This window comes from Dama dama, chromosome 9 (assembly GCF_033118175.1).
Source record: "Dama dama isolate Ldn47 chromosome 9, ASM3311817v1, whole genome shotgun sequence".
In the NCBI taxonomy this organism is placed as follows: domain Eukaryota; kingdom Metazoa; phylum Chordata; class Mammalia; order Artiodactyla; family Cervidae; genus Dama; species Dama dama.
The window spans coordinates 82,080,494-82,107,263 of NC_083689.1; the positions used below are offsets into that span (position 1 = coordinate 82,080,494).

Here is a 26,770-nt window from a genome sequence, read left to right on the forward strand (position 1 = left end):
TTCTCATCAGTCTGACTCCACTGGCGCTTTTTCCAATCCCAGCTTGGTTGTGGAAAGGAGTTAGGGAGGGCAAAGGCGCTGGGTGGGAGACTCTGACAGGAGTGTTTCTAATGAAAACCGTCAGCAAGAAGAGGGGACAGAAAAAATTTGACTTAGCATTTCAGCCTCCTCATGCAGGAATACTCATCTTTATGAAGCTATGATTTCATGTCATTTTTTAGGATGTTATCAAATTAAAAAGAAAAATATATATATCGAACTTTGGAAATTCGTGCCCCACTGCAGCAGCTAGGCGTCTCAACACAGCCTCCGTCCTCCCTGACGAGACGTTCTACAGACTACTGTGACTACTTTTCAGAAGAGCAAGTCGCACGACACTTGAACGCGAACAACAGCCGGCAGGACCGCGCACCCGCGAAACTCGAGCTGCAGCCTCTGCGCGTGCGCATTGCTCCTCAGCCGCTTCCGCCTCCGTCTCGCAGGCCACTCCTCTTAGTCTGTCGAGTCGGGTTTTCTCGCCACCGGTGACGGGTCGTCAGAGGTGCCCACCCTCGGCGCCTGCGCAGACTGAGGCTCACTGTCACCATGACAGCGCCCGCCGGGGGCCCTGGTAAGCGGGGCTCCCCCGGCTCCGAGTCTGAGACCGTGCTCCACACTGTTGGCTTGCAGTGAGTGGACATTTTCTCCGGCCCGGTGCCGTAGTTGGGGGCCCTTTTGAGAGTCTCCTCTGGTGGCACTCCTTCCTATTTTGAATCTTCGTGGTTCGCGTTCTCCACGTGTGCCCATAATCAGCTGGCCTAGAGCCTTGGTTCCCAGTGTGGGCGTTAAAAACGCGAAAAGCTTTTGGGGAGTTCAAGAATGGCAAGAATATTGTGCCTTTTTGTAAAGGATTTCTTCTTTTCAAAAGAGCAGTTTTAGGTTCTTAGGAATACTAAATGGCAGACCTGGAGGTTCTCCATTCAGCCCTACCTGACATACGCATGCGTATTCAGTCGTCTTGGCCTCTGCGAACCCATGACCTGGGATTTTGCAGGCAAAAATACCGGAGTGGTTTGCCATTTCCTACTCTAGGGACAAATACATAGCTTCCCATTATCAATCTTCCTCTTCAGAGTGGTACTTTTGTTAACAGCTGTGAGCCTGCCTTGATGTATCACAATCACTCAAAGTCCATAATTTACATTGTTCACTCTTGGTGGTGCAGGATCTGTGAGTTTAGACAAATGTATAATGAATGACATGGTCCATGGTAGAGTATCATACAAAATAGTTTCACTGTCCTAAAAATCCTTTGTGCTTTACCTACTTATCTTCCCCCCAACCACTGAAAATCAGTGATCTTTCTATTGTATCCATAGATTTTTTTTTTGTCTTTTCCAGAACGTCATGTAGTTGGAATCATAGAGTACATCGGCTTTCCACATTGGCTTTTTTTCACTTAGTAATGTGTGTTTAAGCTTTCCCCATGTGTTTTCATAGCTTGAGAGCGCATTCCTTTTTAGCGAACCGTAATAATCCTGTTGTGTGAGTGAACCACAGTTTATCCATTCATATTCTGAGAGAGATCTTGGTTGCTTCCAAGTTTCGGCAGTTGTAAATAAAACTGCTATAAACCTAAGTGTGCTGTAAATAAAACTGCTAAAAACATAAGTGTGCAGGTTATTGTATGGACATAAGTTTTCAACTCCTTTGGGTAAATATCAAGGGGTGATTTCTGGATTGTATGATGGGAATATACTTAGCTTTGTAAGAAACCGGCAAGCTTTAAAGTGGCTATACCATTGTGCATTCCCACACAATGAGTGAAGATTCCTGTTATTCCACATCCTCACCAGCGTTTGATATACTAGTGTTCTGGATTATGGCCATTTTAGTAAGTATGTAGTTATACCCTATTGTTTTAATTTGTGTTTGATGAAAAGTGATGTGGAGCACCTTTTTATATGGTTGCCATCTGTCTTCCTTGTTAAGGTGTCTGTTAAGGTCTTTGGCCCATTTTTTTTTTTTTAATGGGGTTGTTTTCTTATTGTTGAGTATTAAGAGTTCTTTATATATTTAGGTTAATAGTCTTTTATCATATGTGTCTTTTGCAAATGTTTTCTCCCAGTCTGCAGCTTATTTTTTCATTCTCTTGATGTTATCTTTTGCAGAGCACAAGTTTGTCATTTTAATGAAGTCCAGCATATCCATTATTTCTTTCATGAATGGTGCCTTTAGTGCTGTATCTAAAAAGTCATTGCTGTATTGAAAGTCATCTATGTTTTCTTCTATGTTATCTTGTAGGAGTTTTATAGTTTTGAATTTTACACTTAGGTCTATGATCTGTATTGAGTTAATTTTTGTGAAGGTATGAGTTCTGTGTCTAGATTTTTTTTACGGGAAAAAAAAAAAGTTTGTTGAAAAGGCTGTCTTTTCCCCATTGTATTGCCTTTGTGCCTTCATTGAAGATCAGTTATCTCTATTTATGAGGGTCTGTTTGGGGGCCTCTCTGTTTTGGTCCGTTGATCTATTTGTTTATTCTTTCACCAAAACAACACTGTCTTAATTGCTGTAGCTTTATAGTAAGTCTTGATGTTGGATAGAGTCATCACTTTGTTCTCCTTCTGTATTATATTGACTATTCTGAGTTTTTGCCCTCCGCATACACTTTAGGACCAGTTGGTTGATAGCCACAAAATAACTTGGTGGGATTTTGATTGGAATTGCTTGAATCTATAGATTAAGTTGGGAAGAACTGACATCTTGACAATATTGAGTCTTCCTATCCATAAACATGGAATATCTATCCATTTATTTAATTCTTCTTTGATTTTATTCATCAGAGTAGTTATCCTCATGTAGATCTTTACATATTTTGTTAGCTTTATCCCAAAGTGTTTTGGTTTTGTGGGTTTAATGTAAATGGTATTGTGTTTTCAACTTCCACTTACTCATTGCTGTGTAAATAGGAAAACAGTTGACTTTTGGGGAGGGGGGTGCTGCACTAGGTCTTCATTGTGACATGCAGGCATATAAAAATAACTCTTTAAGTAACATTCTGGTTGCATCCATGTTGCTGCAGGTGGCATTATTTTGTTCTTTTTATGGCTGAGTAGTATTCCATTGTATATATGTACTACATTTTCTTTGTCCATTCATCTGTCCATGGACATTTAGGTTATTTCCATAACCTGGCTATTGTGACTAGTGCTGCTATGAACATAGGGGTGAATTTTTTTATTTTTGTTTCTTTGTTTGTTTGTTTTCTACACCACACAGCATCTTTAGTGGGATCTTTAGTTCCCCAACCAAAGATCAAAAACCCATGCCCCCTGCACTGGAAGTGCAGAGTCTTAACCACTGGACTGCCAGGGAAGTCACATATCTCATGAACTTCATTTTTAACAGCCACATCAATTACATATTTTACCATGAGGATAAATTGTGATTTAATTACTTACCATTGTTGAACATTTCTGTTTTAGCCAATAATTCCTGTGCCTTTTTAAGATGCATAAGTTAAACATTTAAAAAATGATGACCATATATTTTCATCTGAGTCTGAAAGGTCTGTGACTATTGCATATACTATAAAGGGACATGTGTTTTTCTATAGGAGACTGCTTGGGGGATAGTGGATACTATAATTAACTCTCCCCTTTCTTTATTCTGTAACCCAGTATGCAGAGTAGTCACTAAGTTCCATGAATATTACTTAGAAGTTATTTTTATATGCCCCTCCATTCTCTTATCAAATTTTATTTTCTTTCTATGTCTTGTCAGCAGTTTATAATGGCCATCATTAAGTTTTAAAACTGTTGTTATGTAGAATTAATAAACAATTAATGCACACTCATGCATAGGGAATTTGTAGCCACTTGGTAGGTACTTAAGTGTTCAAAACAATGAACAAAAATTGGGGAGGTAAGGTTATAGATAACTCTTACTGTTTTTCAGCCTTTTCTCCTTATTATGGGGGCTTCCCCCATGGCTCAGACAGTAAAGAATCTGCCTGCAATGCAGGAGACCAGGGTTCAATCCCTGGGTTGGGAAGATCCCCTGGAGAAGGAAATGGCAACCCACTCCAGTATTCTTGCCTGGAGAATCCCACAGACAGAAGAGCCTAGAGGGCTACAGTCCAAGGGATTGCAAAGAGTCGGACACGACTGAGTGACTAACACTTTCACTTTCAGTGGGATATGGCATTGTATGAAGTAGAACTGATTCAAGTATTTTAGTCTTAACTAAATTAACTCACACATTTTAATGCCTAATTAAGAAAAAAAATCTGGTCTGCCAAAAAGTAGTCGAAAGATACAGGAATTATGTATATTTGTACATGCTAGAGAAATCTAAAAATACTAACTCAGAATTTACTTAGTCACTCATAAGTGTTGCTGACACTCATAATTTGAAGGTGAATATGCTTAAATGTTGGGCTTCCCAGGTGGCGCTAGTGGTAAAGAACCTACCTGTCAGTGCAGGAGACATAAGAGACAGTGGGTTTGATTCCTGGGTGGGAAAGATCCCCTGGAGGAGAGCATGGCAACCCACTCCAGTATTCTTGCCTGGAGGATCTCATGGACAGAGGAGCCTAATGGACTGTAGCCCATAGGGTCGAAAAGAGTCAGACACAACTGAAGTGATTTAGCACACACGCATGCTTAAATGCATAATTTAAAATTCTAATGGTTAATATAAATATAGAATGGAGCCTCAGGTGGAGAGTTTAAGTTCTACAAAATTTTGATGTTTTTAATATAGCTTTGCATTTACATACGTTTTACTTAATTATGGGTCTAGAATTGGAGAAGATACCATGTGAAAATTCCTGCTTTAAAATATCTGCTTCTTAACAGTTTTTTTTTTCTTCCTGCATTTCTCTTTACACTTCTGAGGCTCAGATTATCCTGTATGTTTACTAATCATTGCTTACATCATATGTAGCATGCATGTGTGCGTACTCAGTCGGGTCCGACTCTTTGTGACCCCATGGACTGTAGCCCCCACACTTCTCTGTCCATGGATCCTCCAGGCAAGAATACTGGAGTGGGTTGCCATTTCCTATTCCACATTTATAGCATATTTATATATAAATAAATATATATATATATATCTTTATATTTGTCACATCTTAATGTATGCTGAGTCACTTCAGTCATGTCTGGCTCTTTGTGACCCCATGGACTGTAGCCCCCCACGCTTCTCTGCCCATGGATCCTCCAGACAAGAATACTGGAGTGGGTTGCCATTTCCTATTCCACATTTATAGCATATTTATATATAAATATATATATATATATATATTTCTTTACATTTGTCACATCTTAATGTATACTGAGTCACATCAGTCATGTCTGGCTCTTTGTGACCCCGTGGACTATAGCCCCCCACGCTTCTCTGTCCATGGGATTCTCCAGGCAAGAATACTGGAGTGGATTGCCATGCCCTCCTCCAGGGGATCTTCCCGACCCAGGGATCGAGCCCTCATCTCTTACGTCTCCTTCATTGGCAAGCAGATTCTTTACCACTAGCGCCACCTGGGAAGCCCATCTTGATACTGGTTCTTAATTTTTAAAAAATCTTTTCTCAGTTTTATTGCTTTGTTTTTCTCCATCAACATATGCTGTGCCCTTTTGATTAAAAAAAAATACCCTATAAAATTACTTTTAATATGAATGCCGTCATTTTAGGGTCTTGGAGTGAAAATATACTGGAATATTTTCTGAGAAATAACCAGATCACAACAGAAGATGGCGCCCAAATCATCTGGTATCATGCAGCTAACCACAAGGTGCAAATGAATGAGGCACTGAGAAGTAAGTCAGTATTCCCCATGCTTAGATGAATTCAATTTTTTTTTTTAAATCTGGTCATATTTGCAGGTACCAGAGCCTTAGATGATTCAAGTGTAAATTCTTGGCTAATGTAAACATTCTTCTAAAAGATCTCATTTTATTTGCAAAATGAACAAATTTTCCTAATGGAAGAATTTTCTCATTTTCCAGAAATTATTTACCTTTACTATGCCTTATTTAAAGTTCTCATGTATTATTACATTTGCTTATATATAGTAGTGATTTAAGTAAAATGTTTAAGATCATGATTGTATGTCGTACATATTTTTGTGTCTTTCACAGCGTACTCAGGAGAGGCTCAAAAATATTTATCTAATGGATGAATGAAGCCATTGAATGATAATTTATAATGCTTTGGGCAGTATTTATGCCTGGGCTAGAAACCAAGCCTTCGGGTTTGCTAACTCCATCTGTAATCTTATATAGATGAACACTATAGCAGTTTAGTTAGCCTTTTCCTGTGAAGTACCCCTTTTGGCTACAACGGTGCAGGAGAATGAAGGTGTATCATCAGAGGGATGGGGCATAGCTTGAAGTGCCCTGTTCCAACAGAAAGATTTCCTTGTAATCTCATATTTTATTGTAAAAATTTTCACATTTACTCAATTGACACAATTTACACATCTAACTCAATTGTGTATCTGGATAATGTATCTGAATATATTTCTTTTATTGAAAAGATATTATTTTCAGTTGCTTTTCAAAGGGAAGAAATTTGTCTTCTAATATTTAATGCCTCATAATTAACACAGTGCCTAGCACATAATAACCTAACAGTGGTTTTTTAATAAATAAATTTTAGCAGAAACAATGCTTAAGGAAAACATTGATTAATGGCTTCCTGGAGCTGAAATGAATAGGGGCTGGGGAGTAAATGCTAGTGGGTACAGGTTTCTTTTTGGAATGATAAAATTTTTCTGGAATTAGATGGTGATGATGGTTGCACAGGGCTTTCCAGGTGGCTCTAGTGGTAAAGAACTGCACTGCCAGTGCAGGAGATGTTAGAGAAACGGGCTCAATCCCTGAATCGGGAAGATCCCAGGAGGAGGCCATGGCAACCCACTCTAGTATTCTTGCCTGGAGAATCCCACAGACAGAGGATCCTGGTGTGCTACAGTCCATAACGTCGCAAAGAGTCAGACACGACTGAAGCGACTGAGCACACACGCACGCATGATGGTTGCACAACCTTCTGAATATTCTGAAAACCACTAAATGGTGTGCTTTAAAAGAGTAATTTTATAGCTTGTGAATTATATATCAATTTTTTAAAATAGAAGAAAATAGGAAGAAATATATCTATTATTTGCAGACAATATAATTTTATATTTAGAAAATCAAAAAGATTCTACAGCTAAATGATTGTAACTCATAGGTTGATATAGACAATCTCAACCTTTTTGACAATATAAAAATCAAAGCAGAAAATAAATTGGATTTCTCTGTAACAGCTAAAAATTTGGAAGCAATCTTTAAATTTTATGGTTTGTAATAGTAAATGTAGAAGTCTCAGACCTAGAAATAATTTAATTAAATATGAATACTTCTAGCCTTGTTTTAAAAATAATCAATGGAAGTCATTTCCAGTTGCCGGCAGTCTGCTGTTGACCTGGGAATTTTTCATAGGTTACTTAGTTTTCAGATAATATCCTCTTTACTTTCTCTCAGTCAACCAGAACCCCAAGTTTTATAGTTTTGGGTGTACTTTTTATCAAGTCCCTTTTTTCAGTCCTGGCTAATCTTGCAATTTCTTTCAAATACAAAGGAAAGAAAACAGGTTCCTGGAGACATGTATCACACTGCTTTATCTCATTTCTTTCAGAATATTTAAATTTAGTACAGCTGTTATTAATGAAGCTGTTTCTGTTTTCATTAATATGTGATATTGGATTTTCAACAATGTCTGTGATTTAAAAAAGCAAAGTACAGGAGGAACAATATAGGAGTGCCATTTGTCGACATAAGAGTTGCATTGTCAACACATCTGATCTCAGAATAGTCAAAATTGTTTACAAACGTTATTACATATAATGTTATTTTTTGTTATGACAGTTCTGCATGTAGATTTTTGTTTTTATGTATATATTTATTTTTTGCATGTAGATTTTTAAAATGTATATTAAAAGAAATGCTTGTTAAAAATAGAAATTATTAAATCTCTTTGAGAATAAAAAATGTCATATTTTTAAAAAAACCTTTGTAACATATTTAGGAAAAGTGTGACTATAGTCATCAGCTAAATGTATTAATAAAAATATAGTAAATTGCTGCATTAGGGCATGTAAACAGTATAAGCAAGATAGATATTTTTAACTTCATTTCTATAAACATATTTCTTTGAGCTTTGTTTTAATGTAAGTAGCATCTATTTGGGATTTAGCTGTTTTCTGTTGTCTGGCTCTTGTCAAAAGTTGGGGCTCCTATGATTGAAGTGTTAATCTTGATGTGCAGACTTCTTCCTCTGACTCTCCCTGAGATGGGAAACATAGTTGTGTCCAATTCTTTGCGACCCCATGGGACTGTAGCCTACCAGGCTCCTCAGTCCATGGAATTTCCCAGGCAAGAGTACTAGAGTGGGTTGCCATATCCTTCTCCAGGGATCTTCCCGACCCGGGGATTGAACCCGGGTCTCCCACATTGCAGGCAGACACTTTACCGTCTGAGCCACCAGGGAAACCCAAATATTTCTTTGAGCCCCCTTTTTTGGGTGGGGGGGCAAGAATACTGGAGTGGGTTGCCATTCCCTTCTCCAGGAGATCTTCCCGACCCAGGGATAGAACCTGGGTCTCCCGCACTGTAGGCAGACGCTTTACCGTCTGAGCCACCAGGGAAGTCATAAGCATATTTCTTTGAGTTTTGTTTTAATGTAAGTAGCATCTATTTGGGATTTTCTTGTGTAGAAAATCACAAAAAAAACTAAAGCTGTTTTCTGTTGTCTGGCTCTTGTCAAAAGTTGGGGCTCCTGTCATTGGAGTGTTAATCTTGATGTGCAGACTTCTTCCTCTGACTCTCCCTGAGATGGGAAACATGGTGACCAGGCAGTCTCCCAAAGAAGAGGCATACCCTGACCTTCAAAAACCTTCTACCCAACAGCCGTGGGTGGGAGAATAGGGAGAGAGGCTGGGCAACTCACATACATGTCTCCAGGTCAGATTTCCCTCTCTTCTGAAAACTAGTCTATCCAACTTCTTATTTGCTGTTTTCACTTATAGAGTTCTTGTGCATCAACAGAAAATTTGATTAAAGATTTACTGAGCATGGCCCTGCCCATCAGAACAAGACCCAGTTTCCCCCTCAGTCAGTCTCTCCCATCAATAAGCCTCTTATTCTCATCCATCAGAGGGCAGACAGAATGAAAACCACAATCACAGAAAACTAATCAAACTGATCACATGGACAACAGCCTTGTCTAACTCAATGAGACTATGAGCCATGCCCTGTAGGGCCACCCAAGACAGATGGGTCATGGTGGAGAGTTCTGATAAAGCGTGGTCCACTGGAGAAGGGAATGGCAACCCACTTCAGTATTCTTGCCTTGAGAACCCCATGAACAGTATGAAAAGGCAAAAAAATAGGACAGTGAAAGATGAACTCTCCAGGTCGGTAGGTGCTCAATATACTAATGGAGAACAGTGGAGAAATAGCTCTAGAGAAAATGAAGAGATGGAGTCAAAGTGTTTAAAAACAACACCCAGTTGTGGATGTAACTGGTGATGGAAGTAAAGTCCGATGTTGTAAAGAACAATATTGTGTAGGAACCTGGACTGTTAGGTCCATGAATCAAGGCAAATTGGAAGTGGTCAAACAGGAGATGGCAAGAGTGAACATCAACATTTTAGGAATCAGTGAACTAAAATGGACCAGAATGGGTAAATTTAACTCAGATGACCATTATATCTACTACTGTGGGCAAGAATCCCTTAGAAGACATGGAGTAGCCCTCACAGTTGACAGAAGAGTCTAAAATGCAGTACTTGGATGCAATCTCAAAAACAACAGAGTGATCTCTGTTTGTTTCCAAGGCAAGCCATTCAATATCAGAGTAATCCAAGTCTGAGCCCCAACCAGTAATGCTGAAAAAGCTGAAGTTGAATGGTTCTATGAAGACCTACACTACCTTTTAGAACTAACCCCCAAATAAGATGTCCTTTTCATTATAGGGGACTGGAATGCAAAAGTAGGAATTCAAGAGATAACTGGAGAATTGACAGGCAAATTTGGCCTTGAAGTACAGAATGAAGCAGGGCAAAGACTAACAGAGTTTTGCCAAGCGAATGCACTGGTCATAGCAAACACTCTCTTCCAACAACACAAGAGGACACTTCACACATGGACATCACCAGGTGATCAATACCGAAATCAGATTAATTATATTCTTTGCAGCCAAAGATGGAGAAACTCTATACAGTCAGCAAAAACAAGACTGGGAGCTGACTGTGGCTCAGATCATGAACTCCTTATTGCCAAATTCAGACTTAAATTGAAGAAAGTAGGGAAAACCTGAAAAATATTCAGGTATGACCTAAATCAAATCCCTTATGATTATACAGTGGAAGTGACAAATAGATTCAAGGGATTAGATCTGATAAACAAAGTGCCTGAAGAACTATGGACGGAGGTTTATGACATCGTACAGGAGGCAGTGATCAAGACCATTCCCAAGAAAAAGAAATGCAAAAAGGCAAAATGGCTGTTTGAGGAGGCCTTACAACAGCTGTGAAAAGAAGAGCAGCGAAAGGCAAAGGAGAAAAGGAAAGTTATACCCATCTGAATGCAGAGTTCCAAAGTATAGCAAGGAGAGATAAGAAAGCCTTCCTCGGTGATCAATGCAAAGAAATAGAGGAAAACAATAGAATGGGAAATACTAGAGACTAGAAAATTAGAGATATCAAAGGAACATTTCATGCAAAGATGGGCACAATAAAGGACAGAAATGGTATGGACCTAACAGAAGCAGAAGATATTAAGAAGAGGTGGCAAGAACACACAGAAGAACTATAGAAAGAAGATCTTCACGACCCAGATAATCACAGTGGTGTGATCACTCACCTAGAGCCAGACATCCTGGAATGTGAAGTCAAGCGGGCCTTAGGAAGCATCACTACGAACAAAGCTAGTGGAGGTGATGGAATTCCAGTTGAGCTACTTCAAATCCTAAAAGATGATGCTGTGAAAGTGCTGCACTCAATATGCCAGCAAATTTGGAAAACTCAGCAGTGGCCACAGGACTGGAAAATGTCAGTTTTCATTCCAATCCCAAAGAAAAAGACAATGCCAAAGAATGCTCAAACTACTACACAATTGCACTCATCTCACACGCTAGCAAAGTAATGCTTAAAATTCTCCAAGCCAGGCTTCAACAGTACATGATCTGTGAACTTCCAGATGTTCAACATGGATTTAGAATAGGCAGAGGAACCAGAGATCAGATAGCCAACATCCACTGGATCATTGAAAAAGCAAGAGAGTTCCAGAAAAACATCTACTTCTGCTTTATTGACTATGCCAAAGCCTTTGACTGTGTGGATTACAACAAACTGTGGAAAAATCTTAAAGAGATGGGAATACCAGACCACCTGACCTGCCTCCTGAAAAATCTGTTTGCAGGTCAAGAAGCAACAGTTAGAACTGGACATGGAACAACAGACTGGTTCCAAATCGGGAAAGGAGTATGTCAAGGCTGTATATTGTCACCCTACGTATTTAACTTATATGCAGAGTACATCATGTGAAATACCAGGCTGGATGAAGCACAAAATGGAATCAAGATTGCAGGGAGAAATATCAATAACCTCAGATATACAGATGACGCTACCCTTATGCAAGAAAGTGAAGAAGAACTAAAGAGCCTCTTGATGAAACTGAAAGAGGAGAGTGAAAAAGTTGACTTGAAACTCAGCATTCAGAAAACTAAGATCATGGCATCTGGTCCCATCACTTCATGGCAAATAGATGGGGAAACAATGGAAACAGTGAGAAACTTTATGTTTTTGGGCTCCAAAATCACTGCAGATGGTGACTGCAGCCATGAAATTAAAAGATGCTTGCTCCTTGAAAGAAAAATTATGACCAATCTAGACAGCATATTAAAAAGCAGAGACATTACTTTGCCGACAAGGGTCCATCTAGTCAAAGCTATGGTTTTTCCAGTAGTCATGTATGGATATGAGAGTTGGAGTATAAAGAAAACTGAGCACCAAGAAATTGATGCTTTTGAACTGTGGTGTTGGAGAAGACTCTTGAGAGTCCCTCGGACAGCAAGGAGATCAAACCAGTCAATCCTAAAAGAAATCAGTCCTGAATATTCATTGGAAGGACTGATGCTGAAGCTGAAGCTCCAATACTTTGGCCACCTGATGCGAAGAGCTGACTCACTAGAAAAGATACTGATGCTGGGAAAGATTGAAGGAAGGAGGAGAAGGGGACGACAGAGGATGAGATGGTTGGATGGCATCACCGACTTGATGGACATGAGTTTGAGTAAGCTCAGGGAGTTGGTGATGGACAGGGAGGCCTGGCGTGCTGCAGTCCATGGGGTCACAAAGAGTGAGACCTAACTGAGTGACTGAACTGAAATGAATGGGCATCACATTCTTAATTGTGTTTGCTAACATGTATTTCCTGTGATCCTTCCTCTCTCAGTAAATGGCACCATAGTCTGCATATATTCTTAAGCCAGAAATCTGGGAGTCATCTATTCTTTGTTTTTTGGTTTTTTTTGTATCTACCCTATTGGACATTATAATTCTATTCCAAAATACATTTTGAATTAGTCCACATCTCTCCATCTCTGTTGTCTTCACCCTAGTCCAAGCCACCATGATCTCTTGTCCTTACTACATAGCTTCCATTCTTATTCTTAAAAGAACCATTAGGAACGTAATTTACATGGAGCCTGAGACTCTTGACACTGTCATTTAGTGATTTTTTTTTTCTACTCATGGGCAATGAATGGCGTTAATAAATGGAGAAACTGACTATTACTCTTAAGGAATTCCAAAGCCTACGTGTTCCTTTACAACTGCACTGGTAGACAAGATGGAATGCCTACATATGTTATACTAAATACCACTTTACTGAGAAATCATGTTTGTGTGACTTATAAAATTAGACAGACGCTTGACCTATTTCATCTTAAATATAGCTCTGTTTAACTTTTTTTGAGAAACTGCCAAGCTTTTCTGAAGCAGCTGAGTGGGTTCTTATATTCTCACCAGCAAAGTGAATGATGTTTCCAATTTCCCCATGTCCTTGTCAACATTAGTTATTGTCTGTCTTTTTCATTATAGTCGTCCTAGCATTTGTGAGTTGGTATCTCATTGTAGTTTAGATTTGCATTTCCCAGAAGATTAATGATGTTGAGCATCTCTTCATGCAGCTATTGGAAAATGACCTGTATGTGCAGCTGAGTAGCTTTTTCAGCCTATTTCCTGGCTGTAGAAACTGGAGAGTTCATAGATTTCTTTTCAAAATCCTTCAAGCTGGGCTTAAGCTGTATGTGAACTGAGAACTTCCAGATGTACCAGCTGGGTTTAGAAAAGGCAGAGGAATTAGAGATCAAATCACCAACATTCCTTGGATCATAGAGAAAGCAGGGGATTTCCAGCAAAAACATCTACTTCTGCTTCATTGACTATGTTAAAGCCTTTGACGGTGTGGATCACAACAAACTGTGGAAAATTCTTAAAGAGATGGGAATACCAGACCACCTTACCTGCCTCCTGAGAAACCTGCATAAGGGTCAAGAAACAACAGTTAGAACTTGTCATGGAACAACGGACTGGTTCCATATTGGGAAAGGCTGTATATTGTCACCCTGCTTATTTAACTTCTATGCAGGGTACATTATGTGAAATGCCAGGCTGGATAAATCACAAGCTAGAATCAAGATTGCCAGCAGAAATATCAACAACCTCAGAAAAACAGCTCATACCACTCTAATTGCAGAAAAGAAAGAGGAATAAGAAAACCTCTTGATGAGGGTAAAAGACAAGAGTGAAAAAATCAACACTGGTTGATTGTTGGTTTAAAAATCAACATTTGAAAAACTAAAATCATGGCAACTGGTCCCATCACTTCATGGTAAATAGAAGAGGAAAAAGTGGAAGCATGACAGATTTTGTTTTCTTGGGCTCCAAAATCACTACAGGTGGTGATCGCAGCAATGAAATTAAAAGATGCTTAGTTCTTGATAGGAAAGCTGTGCCAAACCTAGACAGCATATTAAAAAGCAGAGACATCACTTTGCTGACAAAATTCCATCTAGTTAAAGCTATGGTTTTTCCAGTAGTCATGTATGGATATCAGAGTTGTACCATAAAGAAGACCGAGTGATAAAGAATTGATTCTTTCAAATTGTGGTGTTGGAGAAGACTCTTGAGAGTCCCTTGGACTGCAAGGAGATCAAACCAGTAAATCTTAAAGGAAATCAGTCCTGAATATTTATTGGAAGGACTGATGCTGAAGCTGAAGCTCCAATACTTCAGCCACCTGATGCGAAGAGCTGACTCATTAGAAAAGACTCTGATGCTGGGAAAGAGTGAAGGCAAAAGAAGGGAGTGGCAGAGGATGAGATGGTTAGATAGCATCACTGACTCAGTGGACATGAATTTGAGCAAACTCCAGGCGATAGTGGAGGACAGAGGAGCCTGGCATGCTACAGTCTTGCAAAGAGTCGGACATGGCTTAGCAACTGAACAACAGCAACAGCAGACCTCTTTTCATTTTACCTCTCTCTCTTTTTTCCGGTCCAAGTCTGTAACAGTTCTATTAAAAATGTACTGGGATTTTTATATATCAAGTTATAAACCATCCCTTTAGTCAAAAGCTTTACTGCCAAATCTCTTTGAGTCAGGTCTCTCTCCTTTGGTTTGCTAGTTAGGGTGGTATGGGTTAACACCCTTAAGATTCTATAAGTTCTTTTATCTAGTTGTATCGGTATCCAAGGCTCCATATTTCTCAGGTCTTAATAAAGTGTCCTGTAGTTGTATCCTTGATTCGGCCTTGATCCTGAGGCTATAGTTTACTAGCAGCATCCTGGACTTGACTTTTGGACTGAGGCTTTCTCTTCCTTTGAGAATCTTTCACCAGATGGAAAGAGTGGTTTTATTTTCTAACTCACACGAGTTCTGAGCTGGAAATATTTCCTCATTATGCTGCTTAGAGTCTAAACAGCTAATTATTTAACTCAGCTCTTTCTTTCCATCCTTTATCATAGGAACTAAAAGAAGCCAATTAACGCTTTCAACATTCTGCCTGGAAACCTCCTTAGCCAAATGCACAAATTCATTAGGCATCCTATCTATCTTCCACCAGTTGCTACAAGTGCCAGGGTTGCCAGAAGTTTCACTGCTATGTAAAAAGAGTTTTCTCAGTGCTCTTCCAGCCTCTGTTAACAGTGCCTTTCTAGAATCTACTGGATTCCAAAGCCAGTGTCACACATTTCAGGTTTTTCTTATGCCAGTGCCCCACTTCCAGATAACTATTTCTGCTTGTTTTCTGTTACTGTGTGATAAATTACCTCCAAAACTTCGTGGCTTCAAATAACAATGATTTATTATTTTTCCTGATTTTGTGGTTCTTCTCTTCCATGTGGAATAGGTTGGGGACACTCATGTTGCTGCACTTGGCTGGTTGCTCAGCTGGGCCTGGAAATTTTGAAATGGCCTCACTCACGTGTCAGAGACCTAATGCTGTCTGTCAGACATGAAGCTTTAGTTTTCTTCTATGTGGCTTCTCTCTCTCTATGTGGTTTCTGAGTCTTCAGAATTCTTACCTGAACTTCTTTACATGGTAACTGGCTTTCCAGAGGATGGAAGCAGAAGCTGCCAAACCTTTTAAGAGCTAAGCCTAGAACTGACAGTTTTCCTTTTGTTGGTCAAAGCAAGTCACAAAACCAACCCAGATTCAAGGGGAAGAGAAAGAGAGGAGAGGATAGGAGGAATTGTTGTCAGACATCTTTGAAATTAGTCTACCAAAGCCTGCTAAGTCACACTAAGTGACTAGTGAAGCTTCTTACCCATTCCAGGGATGTGTGCTTTTACATAGTAGCTAAGCTTTGGGTCAAAGAACTGAATCTGTAGCATAGTGTTTCAAACATAAACAATAAACATCTATAGTTTCTAATTTCAGGAGTGAGAAGATAAAAGTACTATTTGTGTTCTCAGAAGCTTCAACAAATACTTATTAAGCTCCCTTTTGTATACTCACTTTGCTGTATACTGGGAAGAAATTAGATATTAGGACAACAGTTTGCGGATGACCTAAGCAAAGATATTTAACTCCTCACTACCAGTTTGCTCATGACTAACAAATAAGGGCAACGTGCAAGGCCTGACATAGTACCTGGCACTTAGTTGTTTCTCAATAAATATTATTTTATTTCCTCCTTTTTATCTTCCTCAAAAAGATACTGGATATGCCATCTGCTGTAGTCTCTATTAACACTAACATAGATTCTTTTATGTGGACAGGTACTGCTCATATGCTAGAGGCCGATGTCATTCTTCCAAGCGATGGATCAGAACATGGCCAACCAATCATGGCCCATCCTCCAGAAATAAACAGTGATAATACTTTACAAGAATGGCTGGCTGAAGTTATTAAAAGCAGTAAAGGCATCAAGCTGGATTTTAAGAGGTATTTGTATAAACATGTTCAGTCTTCTGGTTGTTGTAGAATAACAATAAGGGAAAAAAATCAGTAACTTCTTATTTCTGTACCTAAGTAACTTTATACTTTATCTAAACTGAAAATGGAATTGCAAATTAATATGTTTCAGGAATGGACCAAAGACCCACAGAGTTGTCTGCTAAAATTGTTTCTTGGGAACGTTTTGAGGCTAAACTTAATTTTTATAAAGGAATTTATCATAACTGACCATTGTAGTAATAGAATGGCAAATTTTTTTTTTCTATGTGAATAACTCCCAGTACCTTTTTAAAATTTTAATTGGAGGATAATTGCTTTAAAATGTTGTGTTAGTTTCTGCTGTACAATGAAGTGAATAAGTTGTGTGTGTATATATATATAATATCCCCTCTCTCTTGAACTTTCCTGCTCCCCCACCATCCCACTCTTCTAGGTCATCACAGGGCGCGGAGCTGAGCTCCCTGTGTTATACAGAAGCTTCCCATTAGCTACCTGTCTTACACATAGTAGTGTATATATTTCAGTGTTACTCTCTTAATTTGTCTAACCCTCTCCTTCCCCCACTGTGTCCACAAGTCCATTTGAAAGAAAGAAAGTCAAGTCACTCAGTCGTGTCTGACTCTTTTCGACACCATGGGCCTTAGCTCGCCAGGCTCCTCCATCCATGGGATCTTCCAGGCAAGAGTCCTGGAGTGGGTTGCCATTTCCTTCTCCAGAGGATCTTCCCGACCCAAGGGTTGAACCCCAGCCTCCTGCATTATAGACAGACGCTTTACCGTCTGAGCCACCAGGGAAGTCATAGAACAATACAAGTCCACAAGTCCATAGAACAATACATTTAAAATGCTGCTTTCATTAAGAAGTAGTCTGAGAGAGAGTTGGCAGAAGTTGGGTTAGTTAATGCCTTTCCTGCTTGATTTGTGTTATTATATTTGGGGAATTATTTAGAATTCTTTAATTACTAAAAATAATGTTTTAGAAACATTGATAATGAAGAGAGCAAGATTAAGTATCATTTTCTTCTCCATGGCCATCACAGAAAGTTTTACTTTTGTGGTATTTTGGCAGTGTAAAAATTATAGGTAGAGCCAGGGATTTGTTGTGACACCATAAAAGCTCTTCATGAAACCCATGAAGGCAATTGCTGTGAGAATCTAGGATGTGTGGTAAACTTACTTTATCTTTGAACAATATTTTAAAATTGAATCATCTCAAGAAATGAATAAGAATTGGAAATCTTATTCATAGGGTTTTTAAAAACCTAATAAGCATTTAATCATTAATGCTTGGCAAGCAAAACTTTAGATCTCCTTGCCTTTTCATTTGTTGTGGGGCTAAATATACTAGTAAACCTCTTTATACTGTGAATGAAAACTATTGTAAGATCTTAAAGCTTTTGGAATGATAATAGTCCAACTCCATTTTATTGACAAAGGAACTTAGTCCTAAAGAGGTTACGTGACAACAGCTAAACTTGAGAGCTGAGCTAGGATCAGATTCCAGGTTTCCTAGAGCCAGTCCAGTGTTCTCTGTAATGGTGGTTTAGTCACTCAGTTGTGGCTGACTCTTTGCAACCCCGTGAACTATAGCCCACCAGGCTCCTCTGTCCATGGAATTTCCCAGGCAAGAATACTGGAGTGGGTTGCCATTTCCTTTTCTAGGGGATCTTCCCAGGGATTGAACCGGCATCTGCTGCATTGCAGGTGGTCTCCTGCATTACAAGTGGATTCTTTGCTGACTAAGCCACCAGGGACCATGAAATAAAGTATTTAATCCTTAGTGCTTGGCGAGCAAAACTTTAGATCTCCTTGCCTTTTCACATGCTCAGTTTTCTGTTTTTAATGTTTACCATTGCCCATAGACTTGTTCTCTATGTGATATACTCTCTGATTCCTCACCAGTCAGATCAGCTCATTCATTCCTAAATGCTAGCAGTCACCAGTAAAAGGCTGTGACATTAGAAAAAGATTTTGCATGTTTTTTGATCATACATATTTGAAGGGGAATGAATTTAATAACAATTATATAAACACGTACTGTGTGTCAGACACAGTTCTAAGAGTAAGAGCGTGCTCAGTTGCTCAGTTCTGTCCTATTCTTTGTGACCCTAGGGACTATAGTCTGCCAGGCTCCTCTGTCCATGGGATTTTTCCAGGCGAGAACACTGGAGTGGTTGACATTTCCTCCTCCATGGTCTAAGAGCACTGAATGTTAATTCATTTAATCTTTATAACAATCCTAAGAAGTAGGTTCTTCCTATTCTCATCTTCCAGATGAAGGAACAGAGGAATTTATAGATTAATTGAGAGAGAATTGTTATTTTGCAATATTTACACATTGAGTCTTCCAGGCTAGGAATATAGTATATTATTCTTTGTAGTAAACATTGTATTTTGCTGTTGGGCAAAAGTTTATCCTCAGTCTTTTTTTTCTCCCCAAATATGGCATTTCCTCCACATTTACTCTTCCAGAAGAATTTTGTAATTATTTTATAACATTCCAGAAATTAAAACTAATTTTTTCCTAAGTAAGATTTTGTGTTTTTCTTAATACAGGTTTTTTTTTTTTTAATCGAAGTTTCTGGAAGGGGAAAGTGGCGGTACTATAGTCTGTTGCATTAGTGATAATTAAAACATTTACATGTAAAAGAGAATATGTATATTAAAATCTTACTTCATTATATTCTGTGTCGTAGCTCTTTATGTCTAACTGTGCAGTGCTTTGCACATGGTAGACACCTAATATATGCTGTTGCAATGTCAGTTTGGTGGGGAATGTGCTGAGACTAGGTATTATCAGATGGTGAGCCATCGTTAAATAGCCTGATGTCAGTTTACTAAATTGAGAAAGGCTAAGAAGCTTCCTGTTGAATATAAACCAGAAGTTAGTGATTAACCCAACTCCACAGACACCAGATTTCTTAAGAAAGCAGAACCATTTCTAGAAAAGGAGAGGAGGTCAGCTGTAAGACATGTGTGGATTAGTTTAAGGTTTCCTCCTACTCCACTTTTGAAGAGCAGAACCCCACCGGCACTTAGCTGCTGCTCTGGGACTTGCAGACAAGCAAGCTTTGGAGTAAGAGGTACAAGTTGCTTAAGTACCTTGTAATAGGTACAAGGTACTAAAAATGAGGGAATTTTGTAGGAAGTACAGTTGGCCAGATCTCAGAATTGTGGTTTTCAACACAGCGTTGATACCATTCAAGGCAGAAAGCATTTGAGACAGAGAAATGACAACATCTATATTAGAATCTGTTAAAGTCCTGCTTTAGAGTTTATTAACCCACTATAATCTAGGGCCTGCATTTCAGGGGCATAAGAATGAGGGAAAAAAGCAGCTTATTACATGGGAGCAGAGTTAAAGAGAGGCTGATTTCCTCTGGTTTTAGTGAACAGTATCCTTGCTCACTAATAAATATGACCCTATGAAGCAGAAGAGATCAAGAAGAGATGGAAAGAATACACAGAAGAACTGTACAAAAAAAGATCTTAATGACCCAGCTAATGATGATGGTGTAGTCTCTCACTCAGAGCCGAATATTGTGGAATATAAAATCAAGTGGGCCTTAGGAAGTATGCTGCCAATAAAGTCAGTGGAGATGATGGAATCCCAACAGAGCTATTTAAAATCCTAAAAGATGATGCTATGAAAGTGCTGCACTCAATATGTCAGCAAATTTGGAAAACCCAGCAGTGGCCACAGGACTGGAAAAGGTCAGTCCTCATCCCAATTCCAAAGAAGGGTGGTACTAAAGAATGGTCAAACCACCAGACGGTTGCACTCATCTCCCATGCTAGTAAGGTTATGCTCAAAATCCTCCAAGCTAGGCTTCAGCATTACACGAACTAAGAGCTTCCAGATGTCCAAACTGGGTTTAGAAAAGACAGAGGAACCAGAGATCAAATTGTCAACATTTGCTGGATCACAGGGAAAGCAAGGGAATTCCAGAGAAATATCTATCTCTGTTTCATTGACTATGCTAAAATCTTTGACTGTGTGTATCATAACAAACTGTGAAAAACTCTTAGAGAGATGGGAATACCAGACCATCTTACTTGTCTCTTGGGAAACCTGTATGTGGGTCAAGAAGCAACAGTTAGAACCTTGTATGGAACAACTGAGTGGTTCGGGATTGAGTAAAGAGTCCGAAAAGGCTGTTTATTGTCTCCCTGTTTGTTTAACTTATACACAGAGCACATCATGCACAATACCAGGCTGGATGAGTTACAAGCTGGGATCAAGATTGCTGGGAGAAATATCAACAACCTCAGATATGCTGATGATACCACTCTCATGGCAGAAAGTGAAGAGGAATTCTTGAAGAGTCTCCTGATGAAGGAGGAGAGTGAAAAAGCCAACTTAAAACTAAATATTAAAAAAACAAGGATCCTGGCATCTGGTCCTTTCACTTCATGGCAAATGGAAGGGAAAAGGTGGAAGCAGTAACAGATTTTTTCTTCTGGGGCTCTAAAATCACTGTGGATGACAACTGCATCCATGAAATTAGAAGATGATTGCTTTTTGGCAGAAAAGCTATGACAAACCTAAAACAGTGTGTTAAAAAGCAAAGACAAAAAAGAAAGCAAAAACATCATTTTGCTGACAAAGATCCATATTGTCAAGGCTATGTTCTTTCTAGTAGTCATGTATGGATTTGAGAGCTGAACTATAAAGAAGGCACAGTGGCAAAGAATTGATGCTTTCTAACTGTGGTGCTGGAGAAGACTCTTAAGAATCCCTTGGAAAGCAAGGAGCTCAAACCAGTCAATTTTAAAGGAAATCAACCCTGAATACTCTGGAAGAACTGATGCTAAAGCTGAAGCTCCAATACTCTGGTCATCTAATGTGAACAGCTGGATCATTGGAAAAGACCCTGACTCTGGGAAAGACTGAAAAGGGAGGAAAAGAGGGCAACAGAGGATGAGATGGTTGGACGGTATCACTGATGCAATTGACATGAACCTGGGCAAACTCCTGGAGATGGTGAGGGATAGGGAAGCCTGCTGTGCTGCAGTCCATTGGGGTTGCAAAGAGTCAGATGTGACTGGCAGCTGAACAACATGAACAACAATGATGACATTATCAGTTTCTGCTCATAAAGTAGGAAGCCCAAAAGGAGTGAGGAAGAGTGGTGGAAGCATAGGCAGAAGGACTTCAGTCCATTAAGAAGAAAAGTTGAAGACTGAAAAGGGGTGCTGCATGTTCTCTCTCCCAATATCCATCTCCCAGATTCTTAGTCCCTCCAATCATTGTGTTCATTAAAAGCTAATTTTCTGAGAAATATGCATAGGCCTCAAAGATTCAGAAGCGATTCAAGATTGTATTTAGTGTAGTTTTCCAATAAAGTTTGTGTTTATATTTTTTAAAAGTAAAAATTATATTGGCTGTTCAGAGTCTTATTATTTCAAAATGCATTTGTCCAAAAAGACGTAGGGAAGTAAAAGGAGTGAATTTGCTTTTTCGTTTAAAAGTAACTAAAATATAGTTGTCTCAAGTTTTCAGAAAAGATGTTCACAGTAGAGGAGAAAAATGAAGTTTACAGAAGCTTTAAGAAAATGTTTTAATTTTACATTTTGCAGTCATTTTTAGAAATGTGTTTGTGTGTCCAGACTCACACAAGAAACATAAAGGGAAAGAGGCTCTTTTCCCCAAGGTCATTAGCCAATGTTAGAGACATGGTGTCTGAGTGCACTTTGGGTATTTTCATAAACTGGAATTTGCAGGTTGTGAGTATGTTTAATTTTCAATCCTAATTATACATTCTTCGATGAGTGAATGTTTGTGTCTTTTCTTAAATTGTTTTTATACTGAGTGATCATAATACAGGGTTTTGAAACATCTTTCTATCTACAGGTAGTGGCATTATTCATACTTTTATAGAAACTTCTAAGTATCTTCATGAATAATAAATATAAATCAGTATTTTAAGATATGGCACATGTTAACTTTCCTCTCTAGTGATATCTAATCTTTGATTTTATTTAATTCAAGCATTATGATATTATACTTTTATTATGAATTTGAGAATGTTAAAGCCACTAGTCTAAAAGAACTTTTTACTTTTACTTTAGGAATGTTTCTCATTGACAACAAATTGTCTTTAGTTTGGCAGCTGTAGAACCATCCATGATGCTCTTGGAAAATGTCAAGAGGCATCTGAAGCGTCCGGTGTGGATTAATGCTGATGTTCTTCCTGGTCCAAATGGAAATAGCAGAGCAGTGGATGCAAAACCTTTTATAGACACTGTGACATCCTTCTTTCCAGATGTGACATTTTCCCTGGGTTGGACAACAGGATGGCATCCTGAGAAAGTGAATGAAGGTGATAATTTAAAATATGTGTTCCTTTTTGGTCAAAGTAACATATATTCAGATATAAAAATAATAACCTTTAATACAAAACCAAAACCATGTTCTGTAAATCCAAGAGCCTAATGGAGTGAAAGATCTGGCCCTAAAGATGTGTGTATGACTCTTCCTTCCGTTATTTCAGATAGATCTCGTTCACTGGTGATATTTTGTCACCAGGCTCCCATAGAAAATATTTATTTGCGAGGTCTAGAATAACCAAAGCTGCCTGTTTACATACTTTAAGCAAATTCTGAGTTGGTCTGTCTGTACTTGTGGAGCATTCTGTACTCTTTTTTTTCTTTCACTTTGAAGCAAACTCTGTATGTTGGATGAAAGATGAAGAAGTGGGAATGAAATCTTTTTAAGTGATGTAAGGCCAGAAGTAGGGGATGTGTGGTTGAAGAGCACGGATTCTGTTCCCTTGATATTAGAAGGTCCTCGAAATGTAGACTGCTAGAAAGGAAGCTTGGTGCCCTCATGCCCTCTGGCTAGACAGAGGGCGTGGGAGGCCACGGGACTTTCCTCTCGGGGAAGTTTCTTCTTTCTCTTCATGTACTCTTTTCGATGGACCTGATATTCAGCTTCTTTTTCCTGGATGAAACTTGTTACACTATTTGGATTCATCTTTTTCTTCATACATCCCTATTTAGTGACTGTCCAGTAAAATCACTAATTAGGGATCCTAAATCAGGGATCCAGTAAAATCAGATGCTCTGGGACACCTGAGCACATGGTAAAAATAATTAACCAAGAAGATATTTAGAGTTTATGGAAATGTTAGCCTTTATCTTGTGTTTAGGGCATTTTAAAATTTAGTTATTTGCTATTACTGTCTTTAGATGTAAAGTTTTAAAATCTAAACATGAGATTAGTGTAACTGCTATCTGGTGCGTAGTGACATTTAGGTTAAAACCCCTGGACCAACAATTGATATAATCGAGAGAAAAATGGTATACTTTAAATTTGTTCTATTTTAATTTTCTAATCATTTTATTAGTGTCAGTAAAGGATTTGGCCTATAATTCAAAGTGTTTAAAGAAGGTAAACTAGCAACGATTTAATAGCTTCCATACTGCTTCGGATCTCTTTTTAGTCAGTGTAGTCTAGCTCTGACTTTAATCTCAGGCTTGAACTGAATTAAACCATGTCTGGATCTTTAAGTCATGTTGGTGTTGAGTGTTTCCAGGCTACTTTTCTCCTGCTGGCCTGTGGTCATTACCACCATGTGTTTTATCCTCCCTTACTTCTTATGCTACAAATTTTAGGAAAGAGAGTTTATATGTTTGTAGTAATGTAAGTAGTAGCTTATGTTAGCAACCCCTTTTTCTAATTAAACAGATACAATTTTCTAGATTTTAAAGGAAAGCAGACCTATCCCTTCTTTCATGAGGAATTTAGCTGCTATAGGCTTTTTGTAGATTGTTCCTTTACAGACCAGTACTTTTTCAACCTACTTTTGATAGAATTTAGGGGTTATTTTTAAAATATACATTTTTTTTTCTGAAGCTGTTTATAAATAGGCAGATATATTTTCTACAATGTCTAAACTTGATTTAAAACACAAAACACATATGTAAAAGCCAATTTAAACGCTATTTCTATTTTAGATAAAATGTGTAAGTAATTTGGACTAGCCTCCACATTTTAAAAAAATTGAAGTTAATTATTACTTAAATAGCTCGTAAGTACCTAGCAACCATCTTTTTCCTGGAAAAGAAAGCTTAACACAAGTGGCAAATCTTAAGTTTATAGAGTATATTAATGATGCAGAGCCTTAGAATTTTAAATTTTATATATATATACATACATATATATGTATATATATATGTGTGTGTATATATATATATATATATATATATAGTGCCAACATTTCCTTTTTTGTACTTGATAGATTAATCAATTCTTTTCTAAGGTTTCAATTTTTTTGTTTGATTTGCTCTTGTTCATTTGTGACATTACTTTAGATATAATTTTTTTATCTGCATCCCACTCAAAATATTTTCCTGCATTAAGTGGTATTCTACTTTCTCTGAATCCAAATGGAAATTTTACTGAATTACCTATGAATTTACATATTCATATATAGTTTAATTTTTACCCTTCCCTGGTGGCTCAGATGGTAAAGCGTCTGCCTGCAATGCAGGAGACCCGGGTTTGATCCTTGGGTCGGGAAGATCCCTTGGAGAAGGAAATGGCAACCCACTCCAGTATTCTTGCCTGGAAAATCCCATGGTCAGAGGAGCCTGATAGGTTACAGTCCATGGACTTTCTCCTAATCCAAATGGAAATTTTAATGAATTACCTATGAATTTACATATTCATATATAATTTAATTTTTCCTTAATTGACTTTTCAGGATTCTGGTGAGAAAAGTTAAATTTCTTTCTTTTCATTTCAGGTTACAGTTGGACAATGGTGAAAGAAATGGAATATATATGTAATGAACTAAATCAGCCTGTAACATTTCCTGTCAGAGCAGCATTAGTCAGGCAGTCTTGTTCTCAGTTACTTTGGCTGTTGAAGCAATCAAACAGGTATGTGTAGTGTGTACATGTGAGTGTGTGTGAAAGACAGAAAGATGAAAACTGCCAATACAGACAGTGTGTGTGAGAGAAAGAGACAGAAAATGGACACTGATTCTGTCAGTGCTCAGACTTCCTCACTGGAATGAAGTTCCTTGATGAATCTTAATATCAGGTCTTTCACCTCTATTCCACACAAAACCTTTTGCACATAATAGGTACCCAGTAAATGTCTGTCATTTTTTTCAATATGCTAAACATTAACAAAAAAATTATAAATGGATACAATAATTGCCCTTTGAATTCTGTCATAATCCCAAGTCTTTTCCATATAAAAATTTTGTTATTTTAAAAATTAATTGTTTTGGCTGTGCAGCTTGTGTTATCTTAGTTCCCTAACCAGAGATTGAATTTGTACCCTTGGCAGTGAAAGTACCAAGTCCTAACCACTGGACTGCCAAGGAATTCCCCATATTTTATTATTTTAGCATGTCATAAAAATTTGTTGGACCATGTATTAAATATTATAAAGCTACAGAGAGTAAAACAGTTTTGATACTATGATTTTTAATAGGTTAGTCAATAGGACAGCAGGGAAAGCCTAGAAATAAACTCAGCCCTATCATGAAACTTAGGATAGGAAAAGGCTGGTATTTCAGATCATTGGTGCAAAAGTTCAATAATTTGTATTGGGACAGGCAACACTGTAGGAAAAACAAAGTAAATGGCCTTCCTTAATCTTCCTCCAAAATAAATTCCAGATGAATTAAAGATTTGAATGCCAGACAATAAATGCATAAAGAAAACACAATTGATGATTTTTTTTTTTTTTGTATGTATGGTTTCAGAATGGAGAAGACACTTCTTGGTAAGGCACAAAACCCAGAAGCAATAAAAGGAAAGTTTGATATATTTGAATACAAAGAAATGAAAAGATTCTGGTAAAACTGCCCTCAACACATATGTTACATAGTTGTAAACAATTCTAACAAACAAATAATTATCACAAATCATCCAGAGAAAGACCCAGTTTGATAATTCACTGTACTTTAGAGAGTAAGGGAAGCATATACTCAAATATTAGAGAAATATCCATATTCCTGTGGGTATTGAGTTTTTACTAAATGCTTTTTCAGTTTTTATAAAAATAACCATATTTTCTCACATTATATATTAATAAAATTATATTAGCATTTTATATATTGAATCATCCACACATTTACAGAATAAATCCCTCTTGATTGAGATTTATCATTCTTTTAAAGTCTGCTGAATTTTATTGCTAATATTTTAGTTAGAATTTCAGCATTTTAAAGTGAGATTGGTCTGTAGTTTTTTCTTTCTCAGTTTTGAGTATCTATATCATGGACATTTCATTAAAAAAAACTAAGGACCTTTCTTTCTTTTTAC

General features: G+C 38.0%; 1 protein-coding gene across 4 annotated transcripts in view; it reads left to right on the plus strand.

Moving 5' to 3' along the window:
• The first annotated feature begins 453 nt into the window (after positions 1–453).
• Positions 454–26,770, plus strand: part of FAM151B (family with sequence similarity 151 member B) — a 30,866-nt gene continuing 4,549 nt past the window's right edge. The window contains exons 1-5 of one of the 4 annotated variants that reach the window (XM_061151918.1): positions 454–610; positions 5,673–5,798; positions 16,310–16,475; positions 22,592–22,809; positions 25,237–25,372. In XM_061151918.1, coding sequence (XP_061007901.1) covers positions 586–610; positions 5,673–5,798; positions 16,310–16,475; positions 22,592–22,809; positions 25,237–25,372 — 671 coding nt within the window. In that variant the 5' untranslated portion in view covers positions 454–585. Of the gene's footprint in view, positions 669–1,762; positions 1,874–5,672; positions 5,799–16,309; positions 16,476–22,591; positions 22,810–25,236; positions 25,373–26,770 lie in introns of those variants that run through there. The other 3 variants (XM_061151920.1, XM_061151921.1, XM_061151919.1) reach the window with 3 other exon arrangements.